Source organism: Pipistrellus kuhlii, unplaced genomic scaffold (genome assembly GCF_014108245.1).
Source record: "Pipistrellus kuhlii isolate mPipKuh1 unplaced genomic scaffold, mPipKuh1.p scaffold_m20_p_13, whole genome shotgun sequence".
Lineage (NCBI taxonomy): Eukaryota > Metazoa > Chordata > Mammalia > Chiroptera > Vespertilionidae > Pipistrellus > Pipistrellus kuhlii.
Genome location: NW_023425438.1, coordinates 15,493,851 through 15,507,007, shown reverse-complemented (window position 1 = coordinate 15,507,007; position 13,157 = coordinate 15,493,851). Strand labels below are relative to the sequence as shown.

Genomic DNA, 13,157 nt, shown 5'->3' with positions numbered 1-13,157 from the left:
TATGACGCACACTGACCACAGTCAAACTCCCCCGGCTGGCTGGCCCCGATCAGCTGGGAAGGACCTCACCGGCCCCTAGTGTTCTTGAGAGTCTAGAAAACTAGAGTTCCATTTTCAATGAAAGAATAAGAGTGAAAAAGTAAATACTTTAGTATTATTAAAATAGTGTTGACCTTGCAGACAGGTCAACAGGAGACTAAGACTCCCAGGATCCCCAGACCACATTTTGAGAATTGCAGGTTTAAAGAAATGTTGATTAGTCAGTAATAAAAAAGAAAACACTAATTGAGTACTTACTATGTCCTAAATTACTCTTCTAAGCATTTTACCCATATTAATGCATTATATCTTCATTTATATGAACGTTTGACATCGTGTATGTTATAATTCCCATTTCACTGCTGTGGAAACTGAAACATAGGGAAGTCAGAGGGACGTATTGCAGGCCCTGGAGCCTTTGGTGGCCGAGGCAGGCGTCAGACTCGGGTTTGCTTCACAACCGGCATGGTTTTGCTAACCCGCCTTTGGGCAGAGGTGCGCCTGCCTTCCTGGAGGTGGGCCAGGAGGAGCTTTGTGGCTAAGGTAACACATTGACTGAAGTACCTCACTGCCTTGATCTGCAAAGTAGGATCCAGATTTAGAACTTGGTCGTTTTTCAAATTTAAATCATTAAGCTTGGCCTCATTAAAATTTGATGGCTAAAATATATTCAATTGATTGCTTATACCAGCTTTCAGTTTCTCTGATCTTACATTTTGATCATTCTAATGGCAGTTTTTCCCCAATATATATATAATAGGAAGGAAAAATTATTAGAAGGGTACTACCTTCTAGCTTTTGAGAGAGTAAATTTTCTATTGAATACTTTTGCCTTAGTCGCCATATTTCTCTCTGTTCCATTAGTTTTAAGGGGAGGCTATTGAGATTTTATGCTTGGAGAGTATAATACAGGAGATAGGCTGCATGAGCTTGCAAGGGACAAAAGTAAAGGGACTTCAGAAATGCCATGGGTTCTCTCTCACCCTTCTGAATGGCAGGTTTTATAAATTGCTCCTAATGGTAAAACCCTCACACCTGGTCTGATACAGGCTTAGTCTCCCAAAAGTGTAAATGTGTTTGCCGGTCCACCACTGGAGAGCAGGTGTTCAGGTAAGTGAGTGTGTCCTGTGGAAGCAGAGTGCTACTACATTCATGTATTCACATCACATGCATGCATGCTTCTGCAGACAGAGCCAACATGTTGAGTTCCATTTTGTAGGATTGCCTGAGAGCATGATGTTTTTTTTTAAAGTGTGTCACCTTCCATATTTTAAGAAAAAGAAAATGTAATGTCAGGTGTCACGTAAATATTCCAGGTAAATTTGAATCCTGGAAGCTGCTGACTATAACCTGCAATTACTGTTTTGTCAGTCCTATTGTGACATTTTGTGGTGGGTTGTGCTCTGTTTGAATTGGTATTTTTCAGTAAACATTAGGGTTTATTTTGTTCATTTAAAATACATATATAAAGACATTAGCAACAGATAATAGAGGTAGCTCATTAAATATAACTTGATGTTTTATGGTATTGAGATAATCATAGCATATTTCTAGTAAATATTAAAAAAGTAATTTTGTGGATAAGGTTAAAATGATAAAGATTATACTTATTGCTTGCTTAATTCACATTGCTTGCTTGTTGTTTTTTTTTCTGTTAAGGAGTCTTCTGAAGTCTGTTGAAGAAGAATTACATCAGCGGTAATTTTACTTTATGTTTTGTTTTTTTAATCCTCACCTGAGGAGTGAGGATATTCTTTCCGTTGGTTTTTTTCTAGAGAGAGTAGAGCGGAAGGGCAGCGGAAGGGGAGACAGAGAGAGAGAGAGAGAGAGAGAGAGAGAGAGAGAGAGAGAGAGAGAGAGAGAGAGAGAGGGAGGGAGAGGGAGAGGGAGAGAGAGAGAGAGAGAGAGAACTATGTACGTGTGAGACACATTAATTGGTTGCCTCCCACGTGCACTCTGATTGGGGGTGTGGATGGAACCTGCAACCCAGGTTCATGCCCTTGACCGGAATTGAACCTGAGACCCTCCAGTGCACAGGCCGACGCTCTAACCACTTAGCAACTCCAGCCAGGGTGGTAATTTACTTTTTAATTAAGCTTAAAATACTTTGTCACAGCTGAGTCATCTGTTTGTTCCCTTCTCTGACATGTGGCTTTAAGATCATTGTTGTGGTTACTGTTGTTTTAACTCTGTAAAGATGTAGAAGTAAAATTCCTTCTGTTTTCTGAAATTTCTTCTTAAGCCATTTTGGTCAAGTTCACTTAGTAATGATGGAACTATCCTTCTTTATCTTTAGAGGGCATGTGGCACATTTAGAAGATGATGAAGGGGATGATGATGAATCTAAACAGTACGTTCTGTTTTGATTTCTAGTAAAAGAGAAAGTATCGTGTGCTCTGATTTCATAAGTCTGACAGCCTAATATTGACAGTAATTTTAATGTCGTTGGTGATGTAGTATTATGGGTTCTAGCACAATTTCTTTCCTTTTTCTGTTCCATCATCCTTAATAAAATACCATAGACTGGTGGTTTAAGCAAAATTTATTTCTCACAGTTCTGGAGGCTGGGAAGTTTAGGCTCAAGCGGCTGACCAGTTTAATTCCCGGTGAGAGCTCTCTTCCGGGCTTGCAGCCAGCTGCCTTCTCACCATGTCCTCACGTGGGCTTTCCTCCGTGTGTACAGGCAGAGAGAGCTCTCTCTCCCTCTTCTCAGAAAGCCACTAATCCTATTCGATTAGGACTTGACTCTTAGGATCTCAATGAACTTTCATTATCTCCCAAAAGCACTACTATCTCCAGATATAATCACATCAAAGTTAGGACCTCAACATTCAATTTTGAGGAGACACAATTCAGTCCATACTATTGTGCCCCACATTCCCCCAAATTTATGTCCTTAACACATGCAAAATATAGTCATTCTAAAAGTCTTAGCTCTTTCCAGCGTCAACTCTGAAGTCAGAATAAATCAGTTCAGTTTAGATCTAGTGATCTATGAATCACCTTCAGAATTATTTTTTCTCTCTTCTTAAAGAGTATGCACAATCAGAAACCTCTGTCCATCCTGTTCTATAAAATCCAAGGAGTTCCCAGCCTTCCTTTGTATTTGTCTCATCTCCATCCCCTTCCGGTCAAGCTGCCAGTGTCTGTGCTGGTAAAATCCCATACATTCCGTATTGAGTGACACTCCAGCCACACTCTTGTTGTGGCTGGAGAGGAGTAGGCTGAGAATTTTTCAAATTTCAAGTGCTAGTTTTTCTTTCCTTGACATTTTTTTTCTTCAGTTCATCTCTTTCATTTCATTATAAGCAAGCCACTCCTTCAGCACTTTGCTTAGAAATCTCGGCTAAATGTCTTATTCCATCACTGTGAATTTTCACCTTCCACAAAACTCCAGAACGTAATTCAGCCAAATTCCCCAACTCTATAATAGAGATCAGCTTTCCTCCGGTTTCCAGTAACATTTTTGTTAAAGACCAACCAGAGTGGGCTTGAACGACATTCTGTTGATGATTATTTATGTACTAGAGGCCTGGTGCACAAAATTCGTGCACTCCGTGGAGGTTCCCTCAGCCCGGCCTGCGCCCTCTCATGGTCCAGGAGCCCCGAGATTAAAGACCCCAAAGAAGTAGGCCCCGCCTACCTGGCTGAGGCTCTGCGATGATCACAGCCACAGTGGGAGGCCCCGCCCACCCATCTCAGCGCCACTGGTTAGCATGGGCCTCCCGCTTTGGGGCAATCGATCGCAGAGCCCCAAAGAGGGCGGCTCTGCCTACCCGGCCGCAGCAGCACCGCCACCGCAGGGTAGCCTGGGCCTCTCCCTTGGGGCCATTGATAGTGCTCCGAGGAGGGAAGCCCCACCCACCCGCCATAGCCCACTGCCCAGTGGCCTGGGCCTTGCTCTTTGGATGATCATGGAGTCCCCTGACTGATCGCCCCGCCAGCCGGTGGCCTGAGCCTCCCGCTTTGGGGAAGATCGTGGAGCCTTCTGCTTGATTGATCGCCCTGCGGGCCAGTGGCCTGGGCCTCCCTCTGCAGGGCAGTCATGGGGCGATGGCTGGGCCCCGATGGCTGGCCTGGTGCCACTGTCTAGCACAGCGTGGTCGTTCAGGTGGTCGTTCTGCTGTTTGGCCGTTTGGTCGATTTGCATATTACACTTTTATTATTATAGATTCTGTAAGAAGATGGAAGCTTTCTCACAAGCTCTCTCCTTTTTTCTACTTATAACCAGGTTTGCTTTTTTAAAAAATCCTATATAATAAAAGCCTGATATGCTATTTCTAGTTGTCCATTTAACCAATCAAAGCATAATATGCTAATGATATGCTAAGGCTGCTCAACCACTCGCTATGATGTGCACTGACCACCAGGGGGTAGACAGTCAACCAGTCACTATGACGTGCACTGAACACCAGGGGGCAGATGCTCCAACTGGTAGGTTAACTTGCTGCTAGGGTCAGGTTGATTGGGACTGAACAAGATGGGCTGGACATGCCCTGGAGCCCACCTGCCATCCCTCTCTGGCTGGCCAACCTCCCGCAGCCCTCCCCCAGCCCTGATTGTGCACCAGTGGGGTGCCTCGGCCTGGCCTCCACCACAATATGGAATGTTGGAGAGCTGGTTTCAGCCCAATCCCCCAGGCCAGGCCAACGGACCCTACTGGTACACTAATCCATACACCAGGCCTCTAGTTTATTCATATATATATATATATATATATATATATATATATATAGTTTCAGAGAGTAAAGGAAAGGGAGAGAAAGAGAGAGAAACATCAATGACAAGCGCACTTGAGTCGTTGGAGGTGTAGGTTTTCCTTTCTACTTTCACTACTCTGTGACCATGGATCAGATCCCTTAACCTCTCTGGGTCTCATTTTCCTCATCAGAGAATTTATGCTCTATCATTTAAGTTAATTACCTTTCGATTAATATAAACTGTAATTGTAGTTATCTTTCCCACTTATAATTACTGGATGGAATTTGAAATCAAGAAAGCTTATCTACTCGGTTACTTCTGAATGATAACCCATTCAGCATAATTTGAATATTTAACAAAATATTTTAGAAAATGCCCAGTTTTAGGGGGAAAAAAAGGAACTTGTTATACAATTTCTTTCTTCCATAACTTTGAAAAATTAATTATAGTTTAGTAATGATTTTTTTTAATAAAATAAAGAGTTCTAATTCTAAACTTTTATATTTTTATAGTTCAACCATGAAAGCAAAAGTTCCACCTCCTTTGCCACCAAAGGTAGGCAGATTTATTTTTCAATTTGAATTTGTGTGTGTGTGTGATTATTTGATACTGTATTAATATTTACTCTGTAGCTTATTTTCACTTGGGACCTACAAAGAAACATCATGAAACTAATTAATCATGATAATTGTGTGATTGTTTCTCTTTTTTCATTATCCAACTTGCCACTTACTGTTTATACTAAATAAGTTCTAGGAATTTGTACATGAAAATAATTATATAAATTAATTAGTAGTATTTCACTTTTAGGAAACTTACTTTTTTTCTAAAATATATATATGTATTTTTTATTTCAGAGAGGGAGAAAGAGAGATAGACACATCAATGATGAGAGATTGATTGTCTGCCTCACACACACCCCCTATTGGGGATTAGCCCACAACCAGGGCATGTGCCCTTTTCTGAGACTCGAACCTTGACCTCCTGGTTCATAATTCAACACTCAACCACTGAGCTACACCTGCCGGGCAACTTACATTTTCAAATAAGATTTTGTTCCTCAGAATCTATTGTACAATCTAGTAACTGGTCCTCTGAGAATGAGTAAAGAACAGTGTTTTATCCAGATATTTAAAATTTAGAAAATACTTTTAAATTAAAAGGTCTGTAATTTTAATTTTCTTATCAATGAAATCCTTTTTGCCAAACAAAAGAATCATAAAATAATAGATTATTCCAACAGATAAGAGGGGTTTTTTTTAGATAAAAGGAGTTAATATAAATTTATTTTATAAGCTTATGCATAGCATATTTTAATTATAGAGGGAACTGTTTATAAAGTGAGCTGTTGGTTTTATAAGGTTTGAAATTATGAGTTATAAATGGGAATTAGAGTCTGATCACTCTTGGCATCCAATATATTACTATATTTGTTTTCGTTTCTTTTGAGAAAATCATGATTCACACAGATAAATAATACTGTGCTTGCTTGTTTAGTATTGTATTAGCTTAGCTATAAAGTTCTAAATCTCAAAGAGGTAAGTGCTAAGTAATATTCCTAATAAGGGACATATTTATAAGAATGTATAAAGTCTCCAAACCTCCTGCTGGTGGAGGTTTCATAATTGTCTGAATAGAAAGTTTCTCGGGCATCTTTTATTAGTATTCTCCATGATGATAAAATTTTAATTGATACCTTCTTCTACCCCAGTCTAAAAGATTAAGCATTAACATAAAAGACATTGAGTCATTTAAAAGAGACAGTTTAGATTAGTCTTGTAAGGAGCTGAATAGCCTGAATGTTTAAAATAAAAAGAGACTCATTTAAATTGGAGATAAGAAAGACCAGAATATTTTTATTTGGCAAGTGTAAGTGGGAAGGCTTGTAAGGAATTAATAGAAAGAGGTTTCTTTTTTTTCCCCCCTGAGAAAGCATTTTAGTGTATAATTGTAAAATCTGTATTGAGATCATCTGAATCAGATAGTTGAATAACCTTGAAACTCTGCTAGTATACACAGTTTAAAAGCCTCTGATATATAATAATATTTCCTTCAGGAAAAATTCTTAATATGTTTTATGTTTAATAAAACATGAATAATTTCATCTTTAACCATCGGTCTCCTTTTCTGTATTATTTCAGCCTAAGTCCATATTCATACCCCAGGAAAGTCATTCTACTGAGGAGGATAATCAAGGAACAATCAAGAGATGTCCCATGTCAGAGAGCCCAGCTAGACCATCCCAAGTCCCACCTCGACCACCACCTCCCAGATTACCTCCACAAAAGCCTATTGCTTTAGGTAATGGGGGGAGGGAGGGTGAAATGAGGGAAATAGGTCTTCATACCGTATGGGGAAAAATGGAGGGACTCTTGAGAAATTATTTGAAATTCCTTTGAGGAGGGAAGAAGGAAGGCTGAGGCTCCAGAGATGTTTTCTGCCTTTTGCCTCATGGTTTAAAGTGGTTTTATGACGACAGGATTATCTGTGGCCTAGTTTGAGATTTGTAAGACTTCTTAAATCATTCCTATCTAGCCTTCCCTCTTTCGGAGAATTGTTTATGTCCATTTCATCATTTATCTGTAGTTTGGCAACAAAAAAAATTTAAACTCTAAACAAGGAAAATGTGTATTGATCATAGGGTACTTCTGTTTTAGTAAAAGAATAGGATATTTGGTTAACTCCTTTGTTTTATTTAGTTAATTGTTTAAAAAAATAATGGTCAATATTTGCTGGGTATTTGCTTTAAATTAATAATGGTAGAGGATGCTGTTTTAATACTATAAAGTTTCTTGTGAATTATGCAAAAGAAGTTGTAAAGAAAAGAGCAACGAAGATTTCTTTGATAACATACTCTAAATTGCTCCTTTCCTGAAAGTGTTTCTTTTTTTGTCGTCTTAACACGAATATATGATACAACGTGAATTTAAGTTTGCCCATATGGTCCTAGCCGGTTTAGCTCAGAGGATAGAGCATCAGCCTGTGGACCAAGGTTCCGGGTTCGATTCAGGTCAAGGGCATATACCTAAGGTTGCAGGCTCATTCCCAGCCTTGGCCTTGGTTGGGTCTCCTGCAGGAGGCAACCAGTCAATGTGTTTCTCATATTGGTGCTCCTCTCTCTTTCCCTCTCTCTTCTACTTTTACTAAAAACCAGTGGGAAAGTATCCTTGAGTGAGTATTAAAACATAATAAATAAATAAATTTGCCTATATGAAAGAAATCCTAATATATAAAAAGCCAAGGGCTGTCATGACTGAAACAACCAGACAGATGACCAAACAGCAGTCTGTATGAGGTGACCAGGCTGTCAGGGATTTAGTGAGGGACAACCAAACAACTGAACAGCAGGCTGTGTGCAGTGACCAGGCCAGCAGGGGTTGGGGGGGGGGGGGGCAGTTAGGGGTGACCAGGCTGGTATGGGGAGGGGGGTTAGGGGCTGTCAGACCAGCGAGCAGAGGCAGTTAGCAGTCATCAGGCTGGCAGGGGGGGCAGTTAGGAGCGATCAGACAGGTAGGCAGGTGAACAGTTAGGAGTCAGCAGTCCCAAATTGTGAGAGGCATGTCTGACTGCTGATTTAGGCCCAATCCCTGGTGATCAGGCCTAAACCGTCAGTTGGACATCCCCTGGGGGGTCCCAGATTGGAGAGGGTGCAGACTGGACTGAGGAGACCCCCCACCTATGCATGAATTTTGTATACTGGGCCTCTAGTAAAAATATAAGGAGAATAGCACACATGTAAGACTTCTTAAATCATTGCTAAGTATTCTGATTGGGTGATCCCAAATGAAGGCTGAAACGGTCACAGAGATGTTTTTCTTTCTTACATTTTCTGAGTGAAAGTTAATCCTCTTTTTAATATATTTCAACATCTTATTGAAGGAAATGGAGTGGGCTCCTTCCAGTTAAATGGTGAACGAGATGGATCGTTATATCAACAACAGAATGAACAAAGAGGAACAAACCTTTCAAGGAAAGAAAAGAAAGATGTACCAGTAGGTATTTATATTCATAGTCTACTTGTATTGGTTTTCGTTTTCACTATTAGGTTTGCGATTATAATTGCTGAGCTACAGCAGTTGTATGTTTTATAATTAATTATATTGGTATTTTAGTATATTTATAATAATATGGATTATTTAAATCTTTTTAAAAAAATAACTTTGCTCTATAGTAAACTTAAATGATGGCTTTCTGTTTGAATTATTTAGGCCAATTTATTTGAATTATTTAGTCCTGCATGCAAGTAAACAGTCTTCTTGTGATTGTTCAGAAAATAACTATTATTTTTTTTCATTGTTCTTTAAAAGTCCCTTTTATTATGTCAGGAAGTTTAGGAAACAAGGACATAGACAGATAAGGAAAACTATAGCTTCTACCCTAGGATTAACTTCTCTAACTGTAGATTATGCAGTTTGTGATATTACTGCTCTTACTCGGAATAGCTAACAAGGAAGAAAAATTAAGACTGTTTTCTAGTAGATATCACTTGAGGAAAGATGAAATTAGCTAGAAGCTATCTGTTATAAATGCAAGATAAAACACATGACATAACCATCCTATATAATCCTATATAATAAAAGGATAAAATGCAAATTGACCCTAACAGCAGCGGTTGCTATGATGCACAATGTCCACCAGGAGGCAGATGCTCAATGCAGGAGCTGCCCCCTGGTGGTCAGTGTGCACCCACAGGGGGAGCTCCACTCAGCACCAAGCCGGGCTGATGGCTGCAAGTGCAGCGGCTGTGGCCAGGAGCCTCTCCCGCCTCCTTGGCAGCACTAAGGATGTCCGACTGATGGCTCCTGGGCTGCCAGAGAGATGTCTGACTGCCAGCTTAGGCCCAATCCACCCTGGGAGCGGAGCCTAAGCCAGCAGGTGAACAATCCTCCGAGGGGTCACAGACTGCAAGAGGACGCAGGCCGGTCTGGACCTCTAGTTAACTAATATTTATCAGGGAGATTAAAAATTTTTAACATTTATAAGGAATTTGCTATTCATTATCAGAAGACAAATCTGTTGTCATAGAACTTAAAACAACAAAAAATTCTTAAAATCCCCAATTCAGCAGATGCCAATATGATCATGAGATGAGACAATATTTTTGAGTCTTAGTGTATGCTAATATTTGTTGTTAATTTTATAGGAATTTATAGTACCTTTAATATGTTTATACGCATATAGCTGTGGTTTTGCACAGTAAGCAGTGTTGAGGCTTTGTACTATAGCTGTTTAACTGTTAAAGAATTCATGATAGAATATGACATACTATTTTTAATAATTCAATTAAGGCATTTGACTAGGGTTGTCCATTTGTAATTTGTGAAATTTATGACATTTTTAACAAAAGGGTAAAGTGTCCTTCAGAAATGGGATTAATAGTCTTTTCAACTGAGCAGTGTCTTTTTTGCTTCCACCAGTTTAAATTTTAGCAGCCCTGCTACTGTAGTACAGAAACGCCGCTTAATGGCTCTGCAACAGTATCCTGTCCTTTAAAAGATGTGTGCATTGTAGTATATGTGCATTTTTAACTCGCTTTTCTGTTATCTTATTTAAGAAGTTTAAGTAACTCCTAGTTAAACTAACAATCTTAGCAATTCTGAAATAAAAAATTCATGATTGTATCATGGGATAAACAGTATCCACGCTATACTGAAACAAGATTTCCATTTGTGCAGCTTATTGAAATTATTTACAGCCAACTCTGTTAGTACTTAAATCGAACATTTATAACATTCAGAGCTCTCTAATTAAAAATAATGTTTCACGAAATAGATGATAGAAGGTAATTTAGGAACATAAATAAAAAAATAAGTAGAGTATTTGCCAAATGGAAAAAATATTATCAGAAATTTGTGGCACTAACAGACTGTATATTCTCATAAACAGATCTACTAAGTAAAATTGTATATAGTCAATTTCAGAAGTGTCTAATAGTTACTCATATAAGTGGCACTACACAGACTATTTGTATCATATCACAAAATATGAAGTCAGCAGCTTTTTAGTTAATTTTGTTGTATCATTTAAATAATTCTTCTGATTTATGTCAGCTGGAGAAAAAAAATGCAAGTCATTCCTTAAAAAGCTATTAAGGTTAACCTTGAAAGAAGTCTAGACTTTAATACAATTTATACTTAAAGTGTATTTTCTCCCAAAGAGATTCTTTCTCCAGGGGACAAATCATATACTCTAGGAATGTAGCTCATTGGGAAAATGTCTGGTATTCTTGGGAATATTGTAGATGAGCATATGTGCTATTTTTGCTCTTGTAATTATCAGTATGTGCTGGCCAATGGTTAGTATATTTGAATAAATCAAAATACACAACTTCAATTGATAAAACACATTGTAAAAAAAAAAAAAAGTGAAGATAATCTGCAGACTAGGAGAACACATTTGTAATATATGTTCAATAAAGTATTTAAATCTAAATTATATCAAGAACTCCAGCTAATAAATAAGAAAAATGTAATTTAGTAAAAAATATATGTAAAACAATGTACAGAAGAGCAAATACAGAGAGCCAGTAAACATTTTTTTTTTTTTTAGAAAGATTCTCAACCCTTCTAGCAATCAGAGGCATGCACATGAATGACAAAATAGTTTTTACAGTTTGATAACAAATGTTGTTAATGTTAAGTGTCCGTGAGACTATAAGGAACCAGGACTCTCATGTATTACTGGTGGGTTTGGTGTGATGAGGGCATTGTGAAAGACAGTTTGGCAGTTGGTATCCACTGAAATGTAAAAGGTACAGATCCTTGTTCCAGTAGTTTCATTTCTTACAGTATACCCTAAAAAAACATTCACTCGGCTCTGGCCAGTTTGCTGAGTCACGCATCGGCCCGGGGGCCAAAGGGTCTCGGGTTCACTTCCTGGTCAAAGGGCACATACATACCTCAGCTGCTTAGGGGCGAGTGTGGGAGGAAATCAATCTCTGTGTCTCTCTCCCATCAATGTTTCTTTCTCTTGTTCCTCCTCCCTTCCTTCCACTCTCTGGAAATCAATGAGAAAAAAGTCCTCAGGTGAAGATTAAAAAACAAACAAACAAAATGATGTGCACAGGGCGATCGTTTCCATATTGTTGTTACAGTAATGAATTGAAAGTAACCTAATTACTCAATACCAATTAGGGAATAGCTAAATTATGTCATAGCCGTCCTATGCTGCAGTTAAAACAAATGCACCAGAGCTACCGTGTTTCCCCGAAAATAAGACCTAGCGCATGGAAAGATAAGACATCCCCTGAAAATAAGACCTAGCGCAACTTTGGGAGAAAAAATTAATATAAGACACTGTCTTATTTTCAGGGAAACTGGGTACATGTACTGGTATGAAATGCTATCCAAGATCAGTCAGTATTAAGGCAAAGAACAAGTTGCACATTAGTGCATAACTATTATCGTTCTTAGACACACACACAAAAAAAGTTCTTTCTGTGAGGGCATTGATACGAATATATACAGAAAGTCTGGAACAATACACAAATACATGGGTAATCTCTAGCATATGATTGGCTAGAGAAAGTTTTGGAAGGATAGACAATAAACTGATTTTGTGAGGCGCAGGTACTAGGAGTAAGTGGACTGGGGGAGATTTATAGGGAACTTCAGCCTTATCTACAGTGTTTTTGTTTTAAAAAAGAATGTATTTGTCTATTTTATTCTAATAAGTGTGTTTGTTATACCAAACAGCAACAAGAGAGGTGTAATCATGCATGTGTTCTTTTTCTAGAAGCCTATTAGTAACGGTCTACCCCCAACACCTAAAGTGCATGTAAGTATAAACACAAAGTTTTCAAAATCAATACAGTGACAAGCAATTGCTTATATGTGTACCTTTGGTTAAATTGTTAGATTATTTGCCTATTTGAAAGAACCTTCATGATTATTGAAAAAAATCTATAAGATTGGTAATTTTAATATTAATACATCTGTAAAATAGTTTTTAAAAAATTATACATTTTAAAGTTCCTTTATTTCAAACTTTATTAGTATCTTCCTTGAAGACATTGTTGAAGAAATGTGAAAAAGGCACATGGATATAATAGGAAGTACAGGGTGTAGATACAACACTTGTTCTAATGTGTTTTCAATTATCAAAACTTTGAATTGTAGAGTAAAGCTGAGACCCAAATGTCTTAGTCATCCAGATCACAAAACTTCACCTAACTCTAACAAGACCAACAACTAGATCTTAGATGTGCTGTAATGGATTCTGCTGTAGGTGTGTGTGTGCGGGGGGGGGGGGGGGGATGATTAGACCATGCTCTCCTAGGATTAAAATTATATATATTAACTCAGTGTGGCTGTAGGTTAATACAGACAGAACTACATTTTCACTTCTACAAAGCTATAATCCAAAACTGCGTACGTAACACTAGATGTCCATAGTTTTTTACTTTTTAACTTTACTTT

General features: G+C 38.4%; 1 protein-coding gene and 1 non-coding gene across 16 annotated transcripts in view; both read left to right on the top strand.

Moving 5' to 3' along the window:
- Positions 1–13,157, top strand: part of MAP4K3 (mitogen-activated protein kinase kinase kinase kinase 3) — a 107,561-nt gene that overhangs the window by 78,036 nt on the left and 16,368 nt on the right. For 13 of the 15 annotated variants that reach the window (XR_006741403.1, XR_006741404.1, XM_045580663.1 and 10 more), the window contains 6 exons: positions 1,699–1,737; positions 2,336–2,389; positions 5,253–5,295; positions 6,882–7,041; positions 8,620–8,732; positions 12,475–12,516. Coding sequence is in view for 13 of the 15 variants with exons in the window: in XM_045580663.1 (XP_045436619.1) it covers positions 1,699–1,737; positions 2,336–2,389; positions 5,253–5,295; positions 6,882–7,041; positions 8,620–8,732; positions 12,475–12,516 (451 nt within the window). In the remaining 2 variants the exon portion in view is untranslated. The remainder of the gene's footprint in view (positions 1–1,698; positions 1,738–2,335; positions 2,390–5,252; positions 5,296–6,881; positions 7,042–8,619; positions 8,733–12,474; positions 12,517–13,157) is intronic. The other 2 variants (XM_045580667.1, XM_045580664.1) reach the window with 1 other exon arrangement.
- On the top strand, positions 10,890–11,026 carry LOC118717847. Its single transcript, XR_004987611.1, has one exon. It is a non-coding gene; the product is annotated as a small nucleolar RNA SNORA67 (small nucleolar RNA).